Source organism: Furipterus horrens, unplaced genomic scaffold, assembly GCF_987537825.1.
Source record: "Furipterus horrens unplaced genomic scaffold, mFurHor1.1.pri manual_scaffold_7, whole genome shotgun sequence".
In the NCBI taxonomy this organism is placed as follows: Eukaryota; Metazoa; Chordata; class Mammalia; order Chiroptera; family Furipteridae; genus Furipterus; species Furipterus horrens.
In genome coordinates, this window is record NW_028327177.1 from 115,909,226 (window position 1) to 115,923,916 (window position 14,691).

General features: G+C 41.8%; 1 protein-coding gene across 2 annotated transcripts in view; it reads left to right on the plus strand.

Annotated features, from left to right (window-relative positions):
• CPNE4 (copine 4) overlaps nt 1–14,691 on the plus strand; it is a 433,285-nt gene that overhangs the window by 379,475 nt on the left and 39,119 nt on the right. For both annotated transcript variants that reach the window (XM_090283000.1, XM_090283001.1), the window contains exons 8-10: nt 4,597–4,695; nt 10,162–10,248; nt 13,031–13,090. In XM_090283000.1, coding sequence (XP_090139126.1) covers nt 4,597–4,695; nt 10,162–10,248; nt 13,031–13,090 — 246 coding nt within the window. The remainder of the gene's footprint in view (nt 1–4,596; nt 4,696–10,161; nt 10,249–13,030; nt 13,091–14,691) is intronic.

A 14,691-nucleotide genomic window follows, 5' to 3' on the forward strand; every position in this document is an offset into this window, starting at 1 on the left:
TTAAAAATATCCACACTCCTGAAAGATTCAGTGTAAATATTCAATGGCATTCTTGCAGAAATAGGAAAAAAAGACACCCTAAATCATATGGAACCACAAATTTTTTACTTTATAATCAACTGATTATGAACTGGTTAATCACGCCTGCAAAATACTTCCACTGTGACACCTAGACTAGTGTGTGATTAAATAACTGGGGACTGTAACGTAGCCAGGGTGACACAAAACTGACCACCCCCGAAGGGTACTGAGCAATAAGATGGCACAGCAGTCGAACACACCCTTCTTCTAATGGGCTCAATGCAGATATAAAATAAGCGTAGGAGGGAGTAACTTGACCACTCAATGCACATCTATCCGTGCATTTTACACATAAAGCTGAGAAGCCCAGGGACAGTGCACATACTGTTGCCTTTGTGTCCTTTTGCAGGGGAACAGTGAGCAGCTTCTCTGTGTTATTTGGTGTGCTCGTTGAGCCTTAGAGGATCCCTGTAGTTTATAGCTTCAATCAAAGACTAGGGCTTTTTACACAGAGTAGGCTAAGGAGATCTTCATTATGACTTCCTGCTTGCATTCAGAGGCAGGTGGCCTAACAAAAAACATCAGCCATGGCACCAGACACCTGGGTTCAAATCTATCTTGGTCACTTTCCAAATGGCCAGCCAAGTCACTTAACCTCCCTAAGGCTGTAAGTGACGCCTGTGAATGACAATTTACCTGTAACGGTTAATAATAATATTGTCGTTTTAACGCTATCATAAAGGATTAAAGTCCATAATACATTGATCAGTTAAGACAAACTATGAAGTTCATTTTCTTTTAGCTCAAAGATACCTAGTGTTAGCTGTGTGGTCTTGGGAAACTTACTTCACCTCTCTGTGCCTCAGTTACTTCAGCTATAAAATGAGTAGAATGATTAATTATTCTGGGAATAAGTTGAGTTGATGTATATGAGGTGCTCAGAGCAATACATAGCTAGTAAGTCTGGTACCTAGTAAGCATGTATGTTTTTATTATTATAATTTGGTATTTGTGTGATAGTGGTGAAATCAGGGGAGCAAAAAACCTGGATTTTAGCCCTAGCCCTGCACTTGGTGAACTAGCAGAAGTCACTTCACTTCTCTGCCATCCATTTCCTTCTGTGTAAAATGAGAGAGTTGACAAGACCATCTGTCGAGCTCAAACATTTTAAGACTAAATACCTAAACTCCACTGTAAGCTGTAAGAACTCGAGGAGGCTCACTGGCTTATAGACAGTTTTGAGATTCTGATCCCTGGCAGATCTGTCAAGGCTCCCTCATTGATTCACACCAAGATCCCCGCCTCTGTCTCAGTTTTTCTGCAGAGCAATTGATGTATTTACTTTTCACCAAGACGTGTTCCTCTGTCAGCCGTGTCAGAGCTGCTCCAAGCCAGCTTCCTGGCGGTGAGAGAAGGCAAGACTGTGTTTTTATTTTTCTGCCTCGCTGTATCTTCCTTCCTTTGGGATGCCTTCTGAAGATCAAAACAGAACTCTGCAACTGCTATGATGAGAAATGCCAGCCAACTGAAGAAGCAGGACCCGTAAGGAGCGGTGCCTGCCCCTGGGAGGACCCCATGGAGTCTGTCAAGCCTGACTCACCCTCCAGCTCCATGATCACTTCCTTTCTGCCCCAGAGAGAGAGAGCACATCATAAATATCTTGACTGCTGTGGTTGGCAGCTGGAAGGGGGGGGGGGACAGTATCCACAGCATGATGGGATAACTAAGGAAGGGCAAAGAAGCAGGATTTCAGCAATAAAACACTCTTCACAAGTTATTTTGTTTGTACACAGATATAACTATTGGTAAATCCTTTCTTTGTATCTTCTTTATAAATTCCTCTTGAAATGCTTTCCCCTTTTGGAGTCAAAAATTGAAATACCTTTTTCTATGACAGCATTTCAAGTACTTAATTGGTTCTTGCACTAGGTTATGCTATAGTAATCTCAGTGCCTGAAAACAAGGGCAGTTTGTTACTTGTATACATATATGTCCTTCATGGATTATCTGGGGACTCTGCAGTGCATTGCCCTCAATAGGGACTCAGGTTGACAGAACAGCTACTACTACTAGTCTGCTTTTAGCATCTACCAATTGGGCGAACTTATAATGACCAAAGAGTAGTGTAAATGAAGTAATGGTTTTAACTGAATTTCAACTTTTATTCTCTCACTTCTGGGGCCCAAACTATCTTTTCAAATCTAAATAAGATATTTGGAATTCTAATTCCATGTCACTGCAGAAGTTGACCACCTTCCCCCGTATGTCTCTGAATTTCTACTCCTAGGACTCATCTGTCAAGCTCTTTCTCCAGTCTTGCTTCCCACCCAATCCTCAGTCATCCTGTGGGCCAGCTCATAGTGCTCTCTGGTCTCTTTTTCCCCAAACATGGATACACTCCTCTCCTTTGTTCTCCAAGTCACCACCAGCATAATGCTGTTACCTATGGCAGATTCCCTGGAGTGTCTGGGGTAATGGCAGAGGTGAAGTAAAGAGGGGCATGGAGGGATAGGTAAATAACTTGACATTGAAAATTAGACATCACGGTGTCCAAAGTTCTTTATCTGTCTTTCACCACCCCCACTCCAATGCTAGGCCCGTCTTCAGCTTCTAATGAATCCTGCCCTGGTTTCATCTTATCCCACACCCCTGAGCCTACCCTCCTCTCCTTACAAAGGGAAAGCTCAACCTCACCATTACCTTATTCAGCAGAGCAATTTAGCTCCCTTTGTCTTATCCTCTTCCATTCTGAGTTAGTCTAATCCATTTTGTTTCATAACAAAAAGGATTACTCATACATTTTGTGAGCAAAGTAATCTACCAAAGCCTCCACAGTAGAAGAGAGAACAAAAGCTGAGAAATTGTTAGTTTTTCTTTAAGAAACCTAAAAAAAAAAAAAAACCTTAGCAAATTGTTTTGATTCCAATCAACCTCATATTAGAGAAACCTTAAAATACAGTAAACATGAATTATAAAAGGCATATTTGGGAATATTTAGGGAGTAAGATCACAGCAATCCTTGGAAAACCCATTGCCTTATACGTTTTGATTTGAGCAGGAAATAAGCATGAGAGGTGGATTATGGGTGGTGGGGCAGCAGGAGGGAGCCATGGAATCCTGGAGGAGGCTGTCCCAGTGGTGCAGGTGGGCGGGGGCTGTGGGAATGGAGAGGGGTGCTGAAGTCCAGCCTTATTTAGAAGTCAGAATGCACAGGAGTTGGTGCGGGAGAGGGAGGGGAGGGAGGAACACCAGGAATGATACCCCGTTTTCTTTTTGTAGCAGCGGGATGAGTGCTGGTGCAATTTACTATGACAGAAAAAATGAGCAGGAATAAATTTAGGGGGTAAATTATGTTTCATTTGGACATATTTTATTTTAGGTTTGTAGGTTTTCCAGGCAGGACTGGCCAATGGGATGTGGATTCTGAGGGAGGGCCAGGCTGCCTCTTGGAATCCCAACATCCCAGGGAAAACATCTAAATAAAAGGTCCCCTTTGCTGCCTTGATCTTAATTGAGGGTTTTTTACTTCTGTGATGCAAATCACTGGTGTAAGATGTAAAAGCAGCATCTAAAGTACCTGAGACCCTCATCCAGCCTCCACCCTGGAAAAAAAATGGGAACTTCCTCTTTACTTAAGTATATATGGCCAAGCAGAGGGATGACTGCTGATTTAATCTGAGTCACTCAGCAAGGTGTTGCCTTGGAGCCCAAAAACATCTTCTATGTGATGGATGCCTGATATTTCCCAGTGTGACTTACCTGTCACCATTTTCAACCCATTTCAAATGTGGGTATAGTTAAAGATTTCACATTTGCCTTCTTACTCATTTCTCTTACCATTGCTCTTTTGCCTTCAGAAAAAAAAAAATAGAAAAAGAAAATGTGATTAATATTATCTCATTCCTGTCATTAAACATAAGTCATCATTGTAGAAACTATAGCCATGGACTCAGGCATTTGACTCCAGCTGTACAGCAGGGAGGCCAACCGGCGGTGGGAAAAGGGCACTGGAATTGGGGTAGGGACACCTGCCTTCAGATTCCAGGTTTTCATTCACTAGGTGGTCCCTTTGGCGCGTCACTTATCTCCCTTTTGGTCTTACTGTTCTTATCTGAAAAATAGACAAGTTACCCTGGCAGGTGTGGCTCGGTGGGTTGAGTGCTGGTCTGCAAACCAAAGGGTCACCAGTTCAATTCCCAGTCAGGGCACGTGCCAGGGTTGGGGGCTCGGTCCCCAGTTGGGGGCACAGGAGAGGCAACCACACATTGATGTGTCTCTCCCTCTCTTTTTCCCTCCCTCCCTTCCCCTCTCTCTAAAAATAAATAAATAAAATGTTTTAAAAATATATGCACATTATCAGTCACTGCTGTAGCACAGGCTGCTTGGAGATGGCGGCAAAAAGGCTACATAAAGTCTACAGCAACTGAAGGAATATTACACCCCACGTGCCCCAGTCCTAGACGGCTGGGCTTTTGTTTCGGGCCAAGCACGTTTCTCGTAAAGTCTGCACGGCTTTCAGCTACTGTGGATGCATTCTCAATTTAATTTAAAAAACAAAACCCTTGTCTCTTGCAGTGCATAGTGTGGGACTGGGACTCCAACGGCAAACATGACTTCATTGGGGAATTCACCTCGACATTCAAGGAGATGAGAGGAGCAATGGAAGGAAAGCAGGTATGTGGTAAACCACTCGTGGTATTTTTCCAGACACTTCTCTCGTGAGGCACCCAGGTACACGTGAACAGCTGGAGGTGAGACATCAATATATGATTAAATGGGATGAGAGGAGAGCATGCTGGGATTTCAGTACTGAGCGTCCAATACTAGCCCAGCACAAAGCAGTTGGGGTAACCTTGGACAAGATACCACCCCCGCGGGGTACAGCTTCTCCATCAGTTAAATGAAGAGGCTAGATTAGGATAGATCTAATTTCCTTTAGCTCTGTAGCCTTAGACAAGTGACCTAATCTCTCTGTACCTTAGCTTTCTCTCCTGAAAAAAAAAAAAAATTGGTACTTGTACCAATTTCATAGAATTTTGTGAAGATTAAACAAAATAATTCATGATATGCATTTACCAGAGTACCTCACACATAGCTAGAACTTTCAAGACATCTGCTGTTAGCAGTGATAGTCTTTCTAGCTCTATATTTCCATGACTTGGTGACGTTGTTTGCACATTTAATGCTTTGAAGAGATTATTTGATTCCTCCAAATGTTTATTGTGGGCACCAAATCTTCACCTAGTTCCCCCTTTTTATTCTTTGGGTGCCAAGACATGTACCCAATACTGTCACGTACCACAGAGGCATGTAGGGATTTCACTGTACCACAGAGAAACCTAAACCTCCTCTGTTTCTCACAGACACATGTGCTTTTATACACACAAATATATCAATTTATCAGTCAGTTGCTATCATCTAGACGTACAAGTAACTTCTGCTCTTACCTGTTCAATGTTCACCTACCCAAATTCCAGCTGCAGAACCTAAATCCCTTTGCCTGAGGGCTTTCACTGGCTGCTGGAGCCTACTTTGCCTATTCCCACAGTGGGTGGCAGAGTGTGGGCAGAGATGTAACACCTACCAGGGAGCAACCCTCAATAAATAATTAATGGGAGTCAGGGTATAGAGGTGGCAGAGCCCTGAGATGTGTACTGTGCAGTTTCCTAGCAGGAATAAGCCCTGGTTGCCCATTAGTAGCTGACTTTTTTGATTGCCTTCCCTCTCTCAATTTCCCACTTTATTGGTATTTTCTGATATTATCTCCCAGATGAGCTACTTGCACTTAAATCCTTGCCTTGAGTTTTATTTCTGGGGGAATTCAACCCAAAACACCTCCCATTCTTCCCCTGCAGCCAGTTGTCCCGATGGAGTAGAAAGGAATGACAGCAGTGGCTTAAACAAAGGTCTTTTTCCTTAGAGATAAGACCCTGCCCATGGCCTGGTCAGAAGTGTAGAGAAGATGTCCTGAGTCATTATTCAAGTCTCTTATTTTAGATGTAAGCTCAAGATATAACCAGACTTTATGGAAATAAACTAACATGGCTTAGAATTAGAAACTTAACCTGAATCAGGCCATTTGTTGAATACATACCTTTGGCCTGGAAACTCAAAGGCAGCTTTCTGTATAGTTGTAACAAAACCTGCTTTACGTGTTCTGTTGTGTACTAGACACTGCAAGACACTTGTAAAAACACAGAGACCTTCATCCATAAGCAGGTATGGAGAGTTTCAGGGCCACAATTAAAACCAACACTAAATTATCAATAAAGTCACTTCCAGGATAAAAAGGAATATAGCTAGAGAAATTGCTCCATTGAATGTATTGGGTCAGGCTCTATTGAGCTAATAAATCCATGATAGTTATCGATACCATCTGCTAGAGCTCTAAAGAGTTTTACAAAATGTTACCTTGTTCCTCTCTACAAATAAAAATATCCAAATTAATAAATATGAGAACCATTTCATCTCAAGGCTCCTAAGAGGGTATTAAAAATAAAATTATAACATATGTCACAATTGAAGAACACCAAAACCTGATGCACTCAAAGAAACAGAAATAAATCTTAGAGTCTCACTAAGGAAATGGACCATATGCTACTGTATTTTTCTGTATCACTGAGATATCAGAAAGATTTTAATTCAACGACCCAGGCCCTGTTTTGACACATTTGCACTGTGGGAACTGCTTTGTTATTTGATTCTACTAATATTAATAGTTATTGAGGAGCACCTACTAAGTGCCAGGCACAATGCCACGCTCTAATTGTGCCATGACTGTGTTTTAGAGTAAGCTATAAGCACAAATCAAATAAACAAAACTATAAAAATGCAGGTATAACTTCTAACAAATGATATAAAAAAACTGAGCCACTTTAGTTATAAAAGTGTGGTATAAAAGAGGTAATCTGAAAAAGTGATATTTAAGCTGAGGCCCTTTAAACATGAAAAGAAATCAACCATGTGATGAGCAAGGTAAAAGCATTTCAGACTGAGGGAACAGCATGCAAAGTATTGAGATAGGAAAGAGCTTGGGGCAATTCAGGATCTGGAAAGAGCCTATTGTATCTGGAGCAGAGAGGGTAAGGGAGCCATGCATGAGATGTGGTTAAAGACAGAGACAGAGGCCAGGAAAAAGAAATTCTGATAGCTCAGAAATAAAAGGAGTTTGGGGTTTTTTTTTGTTTTTGTTTTTGTTTTTTTAATGTAACGAGAGTACTCTAAAGCTGTGCTCTTCACTACAGTAGCCACTAGCTACCTGAGACTATTTAAATTTAAATCTTAATTAATTAAAATTTTAATTCTACTGTTGCACCAGCCACATTTCAAATACTCAATAGCCTCATGTGGCTAGTAGCTTCAGTATTGGCTGGTGCAGATATAGACTATCTCCACCATTGCAGCAAGTTCTACTGGACAGTGCTGCAAAGGAGTCTAGACAAGAGAATGACATGATTGGTTTTAATTATTTAAAGATTATGTTGGTTACTGTGTAGATAATTAATTACAGAGAGACAAGAGAGTGAGGCAGGGAAATCTGTCAGAAGCTAAAACTACAGGCAAGACAAGATGTAATAAAAGACTTGGACTAAAAAAAAAAGAGAGAGATAATAGAGATGGAGGGAAGTGGAGAGATTTGTTGGAGGAATTCTATCTGAGGAGGAAAGGGTATAGGAAAAGAATGATTTGAGGATAGATCAATAAATGTTGCTACCTTGACTGAGGAAGTCTTATTTCAGGGAAGTCCAGTTTGTGATGAAGGTTCAAGAATTGAGTTTGGGGGCTTGACATTCAGAGAACTTACCTGGAGATGTAATTTAGGAGCCATAATCAATGAGATAGTATTTAAAGTCAAGAGAATGAATGAGCACTGTTGTGGAGAGAAGATAGAAGAGATAATAGGGGAGGTATAAATGCTGTGGAACCTCAATATATAGAGACAGAGAGAGAAAGAGATCTCTTTCAAGCTCCTGCTTATGAGAGTTAAGGTTCTTCAGGTACAAGGTAAATTGCTGAACAACTTGGATTAATTCTTAGGTAGCCTTTATGAACATGCTTAGTTTGAGGTGGTCAAAAGGGAAACTTGCAAGAACAAATAGGATGACCCCTCCAAGACTCTCCTAAGGGTGAGCATTGTGACTAATAGGCCAGCTCTGGAGTGAGACGGATGTGGTCTGAAAACCAGCTCGTCCAGGTACCACCTGTGTGACTGAGCCTCTTCTCTGAGCCTCCTCTTTCATCTAGAAATGTGAGTTATAGGAAGAGTTAAGTGGGATGGTAGATATAAAGCAAATAGCCCACAGCTACATGACAATTTCATGCCAAGACAGATGCAGACTATTTCGACCTGGCTCATTCAGCACCCCCTGCCCACAAAACAGGCATAAAAGCCCCACGTACCTTCAGGTTTTGATTTCGCTTCCTGGGAGCCCTCGTCTGACTGAGCCAACGCATGCTCCGCTATTGGTCCATTTAGCCTGAGATGGAAATGAGTAGACTTTTTCATGGATGATCATTATAATTCTTAATAGAACTGGGAATCTAACTCATTGAAAGTTTGTTAGAACCTGCCTGATTGAAAAATTGAGGTTAATAGCAATTATTGAAATTGACACACAAACAAATCAGCAGATCTAATTTTAGAATCTTTTCTTTCCAATTGTTAGGGAAATCCCTAAGATACTTGTTTATGCTGTAGCATTAGAGGAAGCTTTGGAGGAAAGGTAATTTCAATGTTGATGGGTTTAGGGGTGGACTTGGGATACTTTTTCTGAAAATACTAAATCTACTTTGAGACAGAATGGAATTCTCGATTATCGAGTGATACCACCATGAAGAACAAATTAGAAGAAAACCCAAGAGAGGAAAGAAAGACAATCATCATGATGGTGGAAAGATTAGGTCTTTTGAAAAACCTATATGTGGTTGCCCAGTCCCTACAGCAACTCCCCCAGTGTTGAGAAAGTACTTTATCAGTTATCAGTTGCTGAGTAACAATTTGCACCAAAACTTCCTGGATGAAAAAAAAAAAAAAAACAATATATACTCAGGATTCTCTGGGTGGCAATTTAGGCTGAGTTCAATTGGAATAGTTCTTCTCTACTACACATGGCGCCAACTGAATTCACTTCGGCATTTTTGCCTTAGCAGCTGGGATTTTTCCACGTGCTTTTATTCACCAAGAGACCAACCTATGCTTTCTTTTTACATGGTGGTGAGAAATTCCCAGCACCAAGCCCCAATAGTAAAGACACTTTTCAGTCCTCTGCTCCTATCACTTTTTCTAATGTTCCATTGGTCAAACAAGCCACCTAACTAAGCTCAGTGTCATTGTGGGAGGAAACTGCACAAATGCACAGACACTGAGAGGAGTGGATCTCTGGGGACCAATGCTGTGTCAGTCTACTCGTATCTGCCTCAGAGATTGCTTCATTTTCAGAGAGTGAAAATTTGTCTCCTGAGTAGAAACCCAAGGATCCTGCTCCCATCAGATAATGGGCAGAAGCAGTCAATGACTCTTGGGTGTTTGACTTGCAATTGACTTTATCCCATGAAGTGTTCTGGAGGCTGGAAAGGTTGAGATCTGTTCTCCTAGGTAGACCCTTAGCTACCTCCTCAGTCCCCAGACATGTCCCGCAGCTCTGATCCTGTCCTTCAAAGATGTCTCTTTGGAGATCTAGTGTGCCACTGTTGTGACATGTGTCAATCTATTATTTCAGTCCTCAGTAAACACATCATTATCCCCACTAACTTCTTGTAGCCAGTATTCAATTCTCAGGCACCAAAACTCAGCACTTGGGTTACTCATCTGTGTGTGTTCATATATCTTCTTTCTCCTGATGCTTGGTTTGATTCTATTAATATTAAGCATTTAAAAGTGCCAGGCACTGTCCTAAATGTATTATACTGATTAATTATTCAATCCACACAATAATCCTATGAGACAGATACAATTATAAGCTACATTCACAGTGGGCATATCCAAAACATAGAGGAATCGAGTACAGTTAACCCTTGAACAACACAGGTTTGAACAGTCAGTCCTCAGTTTCATCTGCATCTGTGCCTGGGGGCTTGACTCATCCAATGATGCCACTTCTTCCTGAGCAGGCAATCATGCTGTGACTCTTCTTGTTGCAGGTACAGTGGGAGTGCATAAACCCCAAGTACAAAGCCAAGAAGAAGAATTATAAGAACTCAGGCATTGTGATTTTGAATCAATGCAAGGTATGTACATAAAGTGTCTTTCAGGAGTGTGAAGCTAGGGCTGTCTGGGAGGAAGAGTTCAGGTTGTGTGGTCAGGGGGAGAGAGCATCAAGGAGATGTGATATATTTTAAAATAAAAATCAGAAAGTCAATGTATTAATGGACATACAATGTGAAGTGTATGCATGGGTGGTCTTAGAGCTATGGTAGCTCAATGCCACCATTCCCTCCACAAGGACAGTCCTTCCCCCAGAGTGAGGAGAGTCCTGATCACAAGTCAGTCTCTTCTCTGCCCAGGGCAGCACCAGAGGGAGATCACCAAAGGGGGCAACCGGCCTTTCCAAAGCACCTACCATGTGTCAATCACAGTGTTCGGTGATTTATATGTGACACCTCATTTCTGCTGAGAGGGAACCATGAAAACAAGACAATGGAGGAAGATCGAATGGCCTAGAACTTTCTCTCAGAGGGGCTCTAACTTCACAGAGAAGTCCATGTGCTAATAAGGAAACCCCTTAAATTGCATCTGAGAATAATTCTGCCACTGGCTGAGTACTTACTATGGAAGTGTAACTATAATAAATTCTATTTACTCTTATCACGACCCAAGGTTTCCACTTTCAAATGAGATCAGTCACAAGTGGTAAGTTTAAGAGCTGAGATTTTAGTCTATGTCTTTCTGATTTCACCATGTGGGACTTAAGTGCCATCCATTTTTTCTCTAAATATGTCAGGTTCCTTCTCCCAGATCAGCCTCCCCAGAGCTGCCAGGAGCTGCAGGAGCACATCCTTACATGACAGGGGAGTAGAGGAAAAGACTGATTTGTCTGATGTGGGTCACATGCCTGCTCTTGAACCAATCACTGGGACCAAGGAATAATGTACTGTGATTGGCTATCTGGGGTCATTGTTTTAATCATGTCTTTTTTTTTTTTTTTTTTTATGATGCTTTGACACCTGGGAGCCTAGTAGACCCCCAGGAAGGCCTGCCCCTCCCAGAGTTAGCTAATTCCTAGAGATAGCAATCCATTTGCCTACAAGCCTGCCTTTAACATGCAGGCCTACCAATCTAGAGCCTATACTCCCAACTACCTCCTTTACTTTCACACATGAAGGCAATATTCCCCCTGCTCTGTATCAGCCCAGGGGACAATTAGACCACCCCTATAGCTAGAGCCTGCTAAAATTACTCAAACAATCCAATCCTAAACCTGCTCGGCTGCTTGCCCCACCTCACTCATTTTTCCCATAAAAACCATAATAAAGATGTTTGCCCACACTTATCCCTCACTTCTGCCTCCTGACTAACCCTAGTGCTTCTCCTTCTGCCCCATCCTATATAGTATAACATACCTCCTTGCCTTTGGGGAGCTCTGAGTGATAAACTCTTGTTTCAAAGGCATTAGTCTCTGATCATCTTACCTCCTTACACAAATCACATCCCAGGTACATTCAAAACAGTCATGTGGCCATCCTTGTGCCTAAAGAAGCAGGAGAAAAGAAGATCTAGATGAACCAATTTAACTATCTTTCTCCTTAAGGTATCATATGATATGTGCATATATCTGTTTTAATTCTCTGTGAGTTGATCTAACAGTTCAGCACTCAAAGGCCACTGTTACTGAACTCATTCCAACTCTCTGGCAAGGCACTGCCATCAGGGAACCAAGAGCAAGCACTATTCAGAGGGCCAAGTGGAGTTCAACTCCAGGAGTCTGCTAACAGACAGGTGCCATCTGTATGTTAGAACCTAGGCACCAACATGGGATTTCGTGGGTTGTCGCTAAGAAGCTTCCCTGAGCATCAGATAGAGTCTGAGAAGGGATAAAAATCATAGTTACTGGTTGTCGAAGTAAAAGGCTCTGTAAGCTTTACAACTGTAGGTACTGTGTCTTTTTTTTCTCATCATTATGTCTCTAACATCTAGTACCTGGCAGGGTGGGTGGAAGGAGGCTCAATAAGTCCTTGTTGAATAGATGAATAGAAGAGTGTCACTAAGAGTCAAGCAACAGAATCACAAAGAAGCAGAAATTAAAATCTGAAATCACAAATGGTGGTGTTCAGGTGGAGAGCAGAGACCATGCTGACTTCCAACATAGAGATCAAAAGAATGGACTATGCAGTCCAGACCACCAGCCTTCATTCAAATGCCACCTCTACCATCTGTTAGGTAGGCAATCTTAGTCTCATTTCCTCATTTGTAACGTGGGCACAATAATAATAATATACCTTGATAGGGTTGTTCCGAGAATTAAATGAGATAACGGATGTTAAGTGCCTTGCATACAGTAAGTGCTCAATAAATGTTAGTCATTGTTGTTCATGACATGGGAGGACTCTGACTAACTGGAAACTGTCAGCAAAGGGTTTCTCAGGTCATTGTGATCTTGACATTGCCAATCTAGATTACTTATAGAATTAAAAATGTTACCAGGACTGGGCCTTAGACACAGGGAGCAGGACTGATGCCAAGTGTGAGTCTCTATTGATTTCAAAACAGTGGTGACCCTTGAAAATATAGTGTTAGTCTCACCCCAGAGAAAGAGGCTGATTAAAACCATGCATAAACCAAAAGGGAGGGGAGCAAGTAATGAATATCTGCAGTCCTCACCAGCTAGTCTGAATTCAGCATTGCTTTCTTTCTCTTTGAATAAAGCCAATCAACTGACCCATCTTTTTCCCACAGAGCTATCTCTGCTCTCTCCTCTAGTTTGGCAGCCTAACCACAAAATTTAAGCCTCCTATCTGTAAGGTCACAGATCATGATGTTACTAAGATGGTGTCCCCTCCCCTTCCTATGCAGATCCACAAGATGCATTCTTTCTTGGACTACATCATGGGTGGCTGCCAAATCCAGTTTACAGTAAGTTGTTTCCTTGTTTGTTCTTATTCAAGGAGCAAGACTGGGGAATGGTGTTGGGTTTGGGGCACAAGGAGACAAAAGTCTGTTAAAACACTGGGTCAGCTTTGTTCAAATCAAGTCTCATTGCTGAAATATGGTATGGTCACATGTTTTTGTTTGTTTGTTTTGTTTTTTTCCCTCCCTTTCCTATATTATTATTATTTTTTAAATTGATTAATTAATTAATTTTTATAACAATAAAAAAAATAACATCCCCCCCACCTCAGACTTGAGACCCTTTATAATCATAGAGGACAATGAACGACGATCTCATGCTCCTCTAGCTGCTTCAAGCTGGACATGGTCGTTGCCCTACCTACCCTTCAGCCCAGAATTCCCTAATAAGGTTGGGGGTGTGGAGGGGAGGGTGGCCTTCCCACATGGGGAAGGACCTTGCAGACTCCAGGTCAGTTGGCTGTCCCCGGACAATGGCGTGCTTGGTTTAACAGGCTGGCATCCTTGTATTCTGGGGGCAACAGATTTGGCAACAGGGTTAAAAGGCATCATTCAATCTATAACCACTAGATGACAAAAAGCAGGTATTAATTTTTCAATGTCTCCCATTAGGGAAAAAAGAAGGGCTTCTTTGGAGGAAGGTGTGCCAGGCACATCATACCTGTCCAAAACCCTTTTGGACACTATACTTAGCTTGTGCTGAGGAAGATATTTTAGGTTTCCCCCCTCTCAGACCTCTGGGTCCTTTCTGTCCAAGCCATTAGGATAGAAAAGAGAAACCCATTTTAAGGTGAAGCCCCCAAACCACCCCATTCTTCACCAACCTAGCCACTTAGTTCAGCCAAACCATTGAGTCTCAGGAGGCAGCAATGCAGACAGGATTAAGTGAGGCCTATATGTACAGACAATCACTCAGGTGGTGAGATCCTAGGCTTATGCCTTTTGAAAACATAAAACACATGTTAATTTATGCAACATAACCCACAAACCAGTCTCCAAATCTGTGAGACTGTCTTATTGGAAAGACTTCCAGTTGCAAGGCATTTGACATTCTTCTTGCCTGTAGATTAAGCATCTTTGATGATGCCACAGACCTGGTTTAACTTACAAATGAAAGGAAACTTTAAATGAAAAGAAACTTTAAAGACGGTTAGCTGCACTACTTTATAGTCTACCACTGAGCATTGTGAGGTTTTTTTTTTTTTTTTTGAATCACTATTTTTCTCCCTAAGATTACCCTCCTTGTCATTAAAGGGACTGCATTAGGTCCATTTTTAATTTATCCTGTTCATTTGCATAAACACAACAAGAACAGCAAATGATCACTTATAATCTTTAGTTCTGCTTTGCTGGACCTTACACAAGGAACATTTAGGGTGACCTTCAGTCTGCCCTTCAGGGCACAGAAGCTGAGCCACATACCTGCCATTCAGCCTTGCCTGTGAACACCTGTCTTTTCCAAGTCCTTCAAGTTTTCCATTGTGCCTTAAGGTCCCTTTTAGCCATCTTTCAGGAAAGCAACCTTCATTCCTTCCCTGTAAAGATTGCCATGGGCTGCACATCCAACCTAGGTATCAGGCCTTTTTTCTCATGGGCTTTTGTTACCT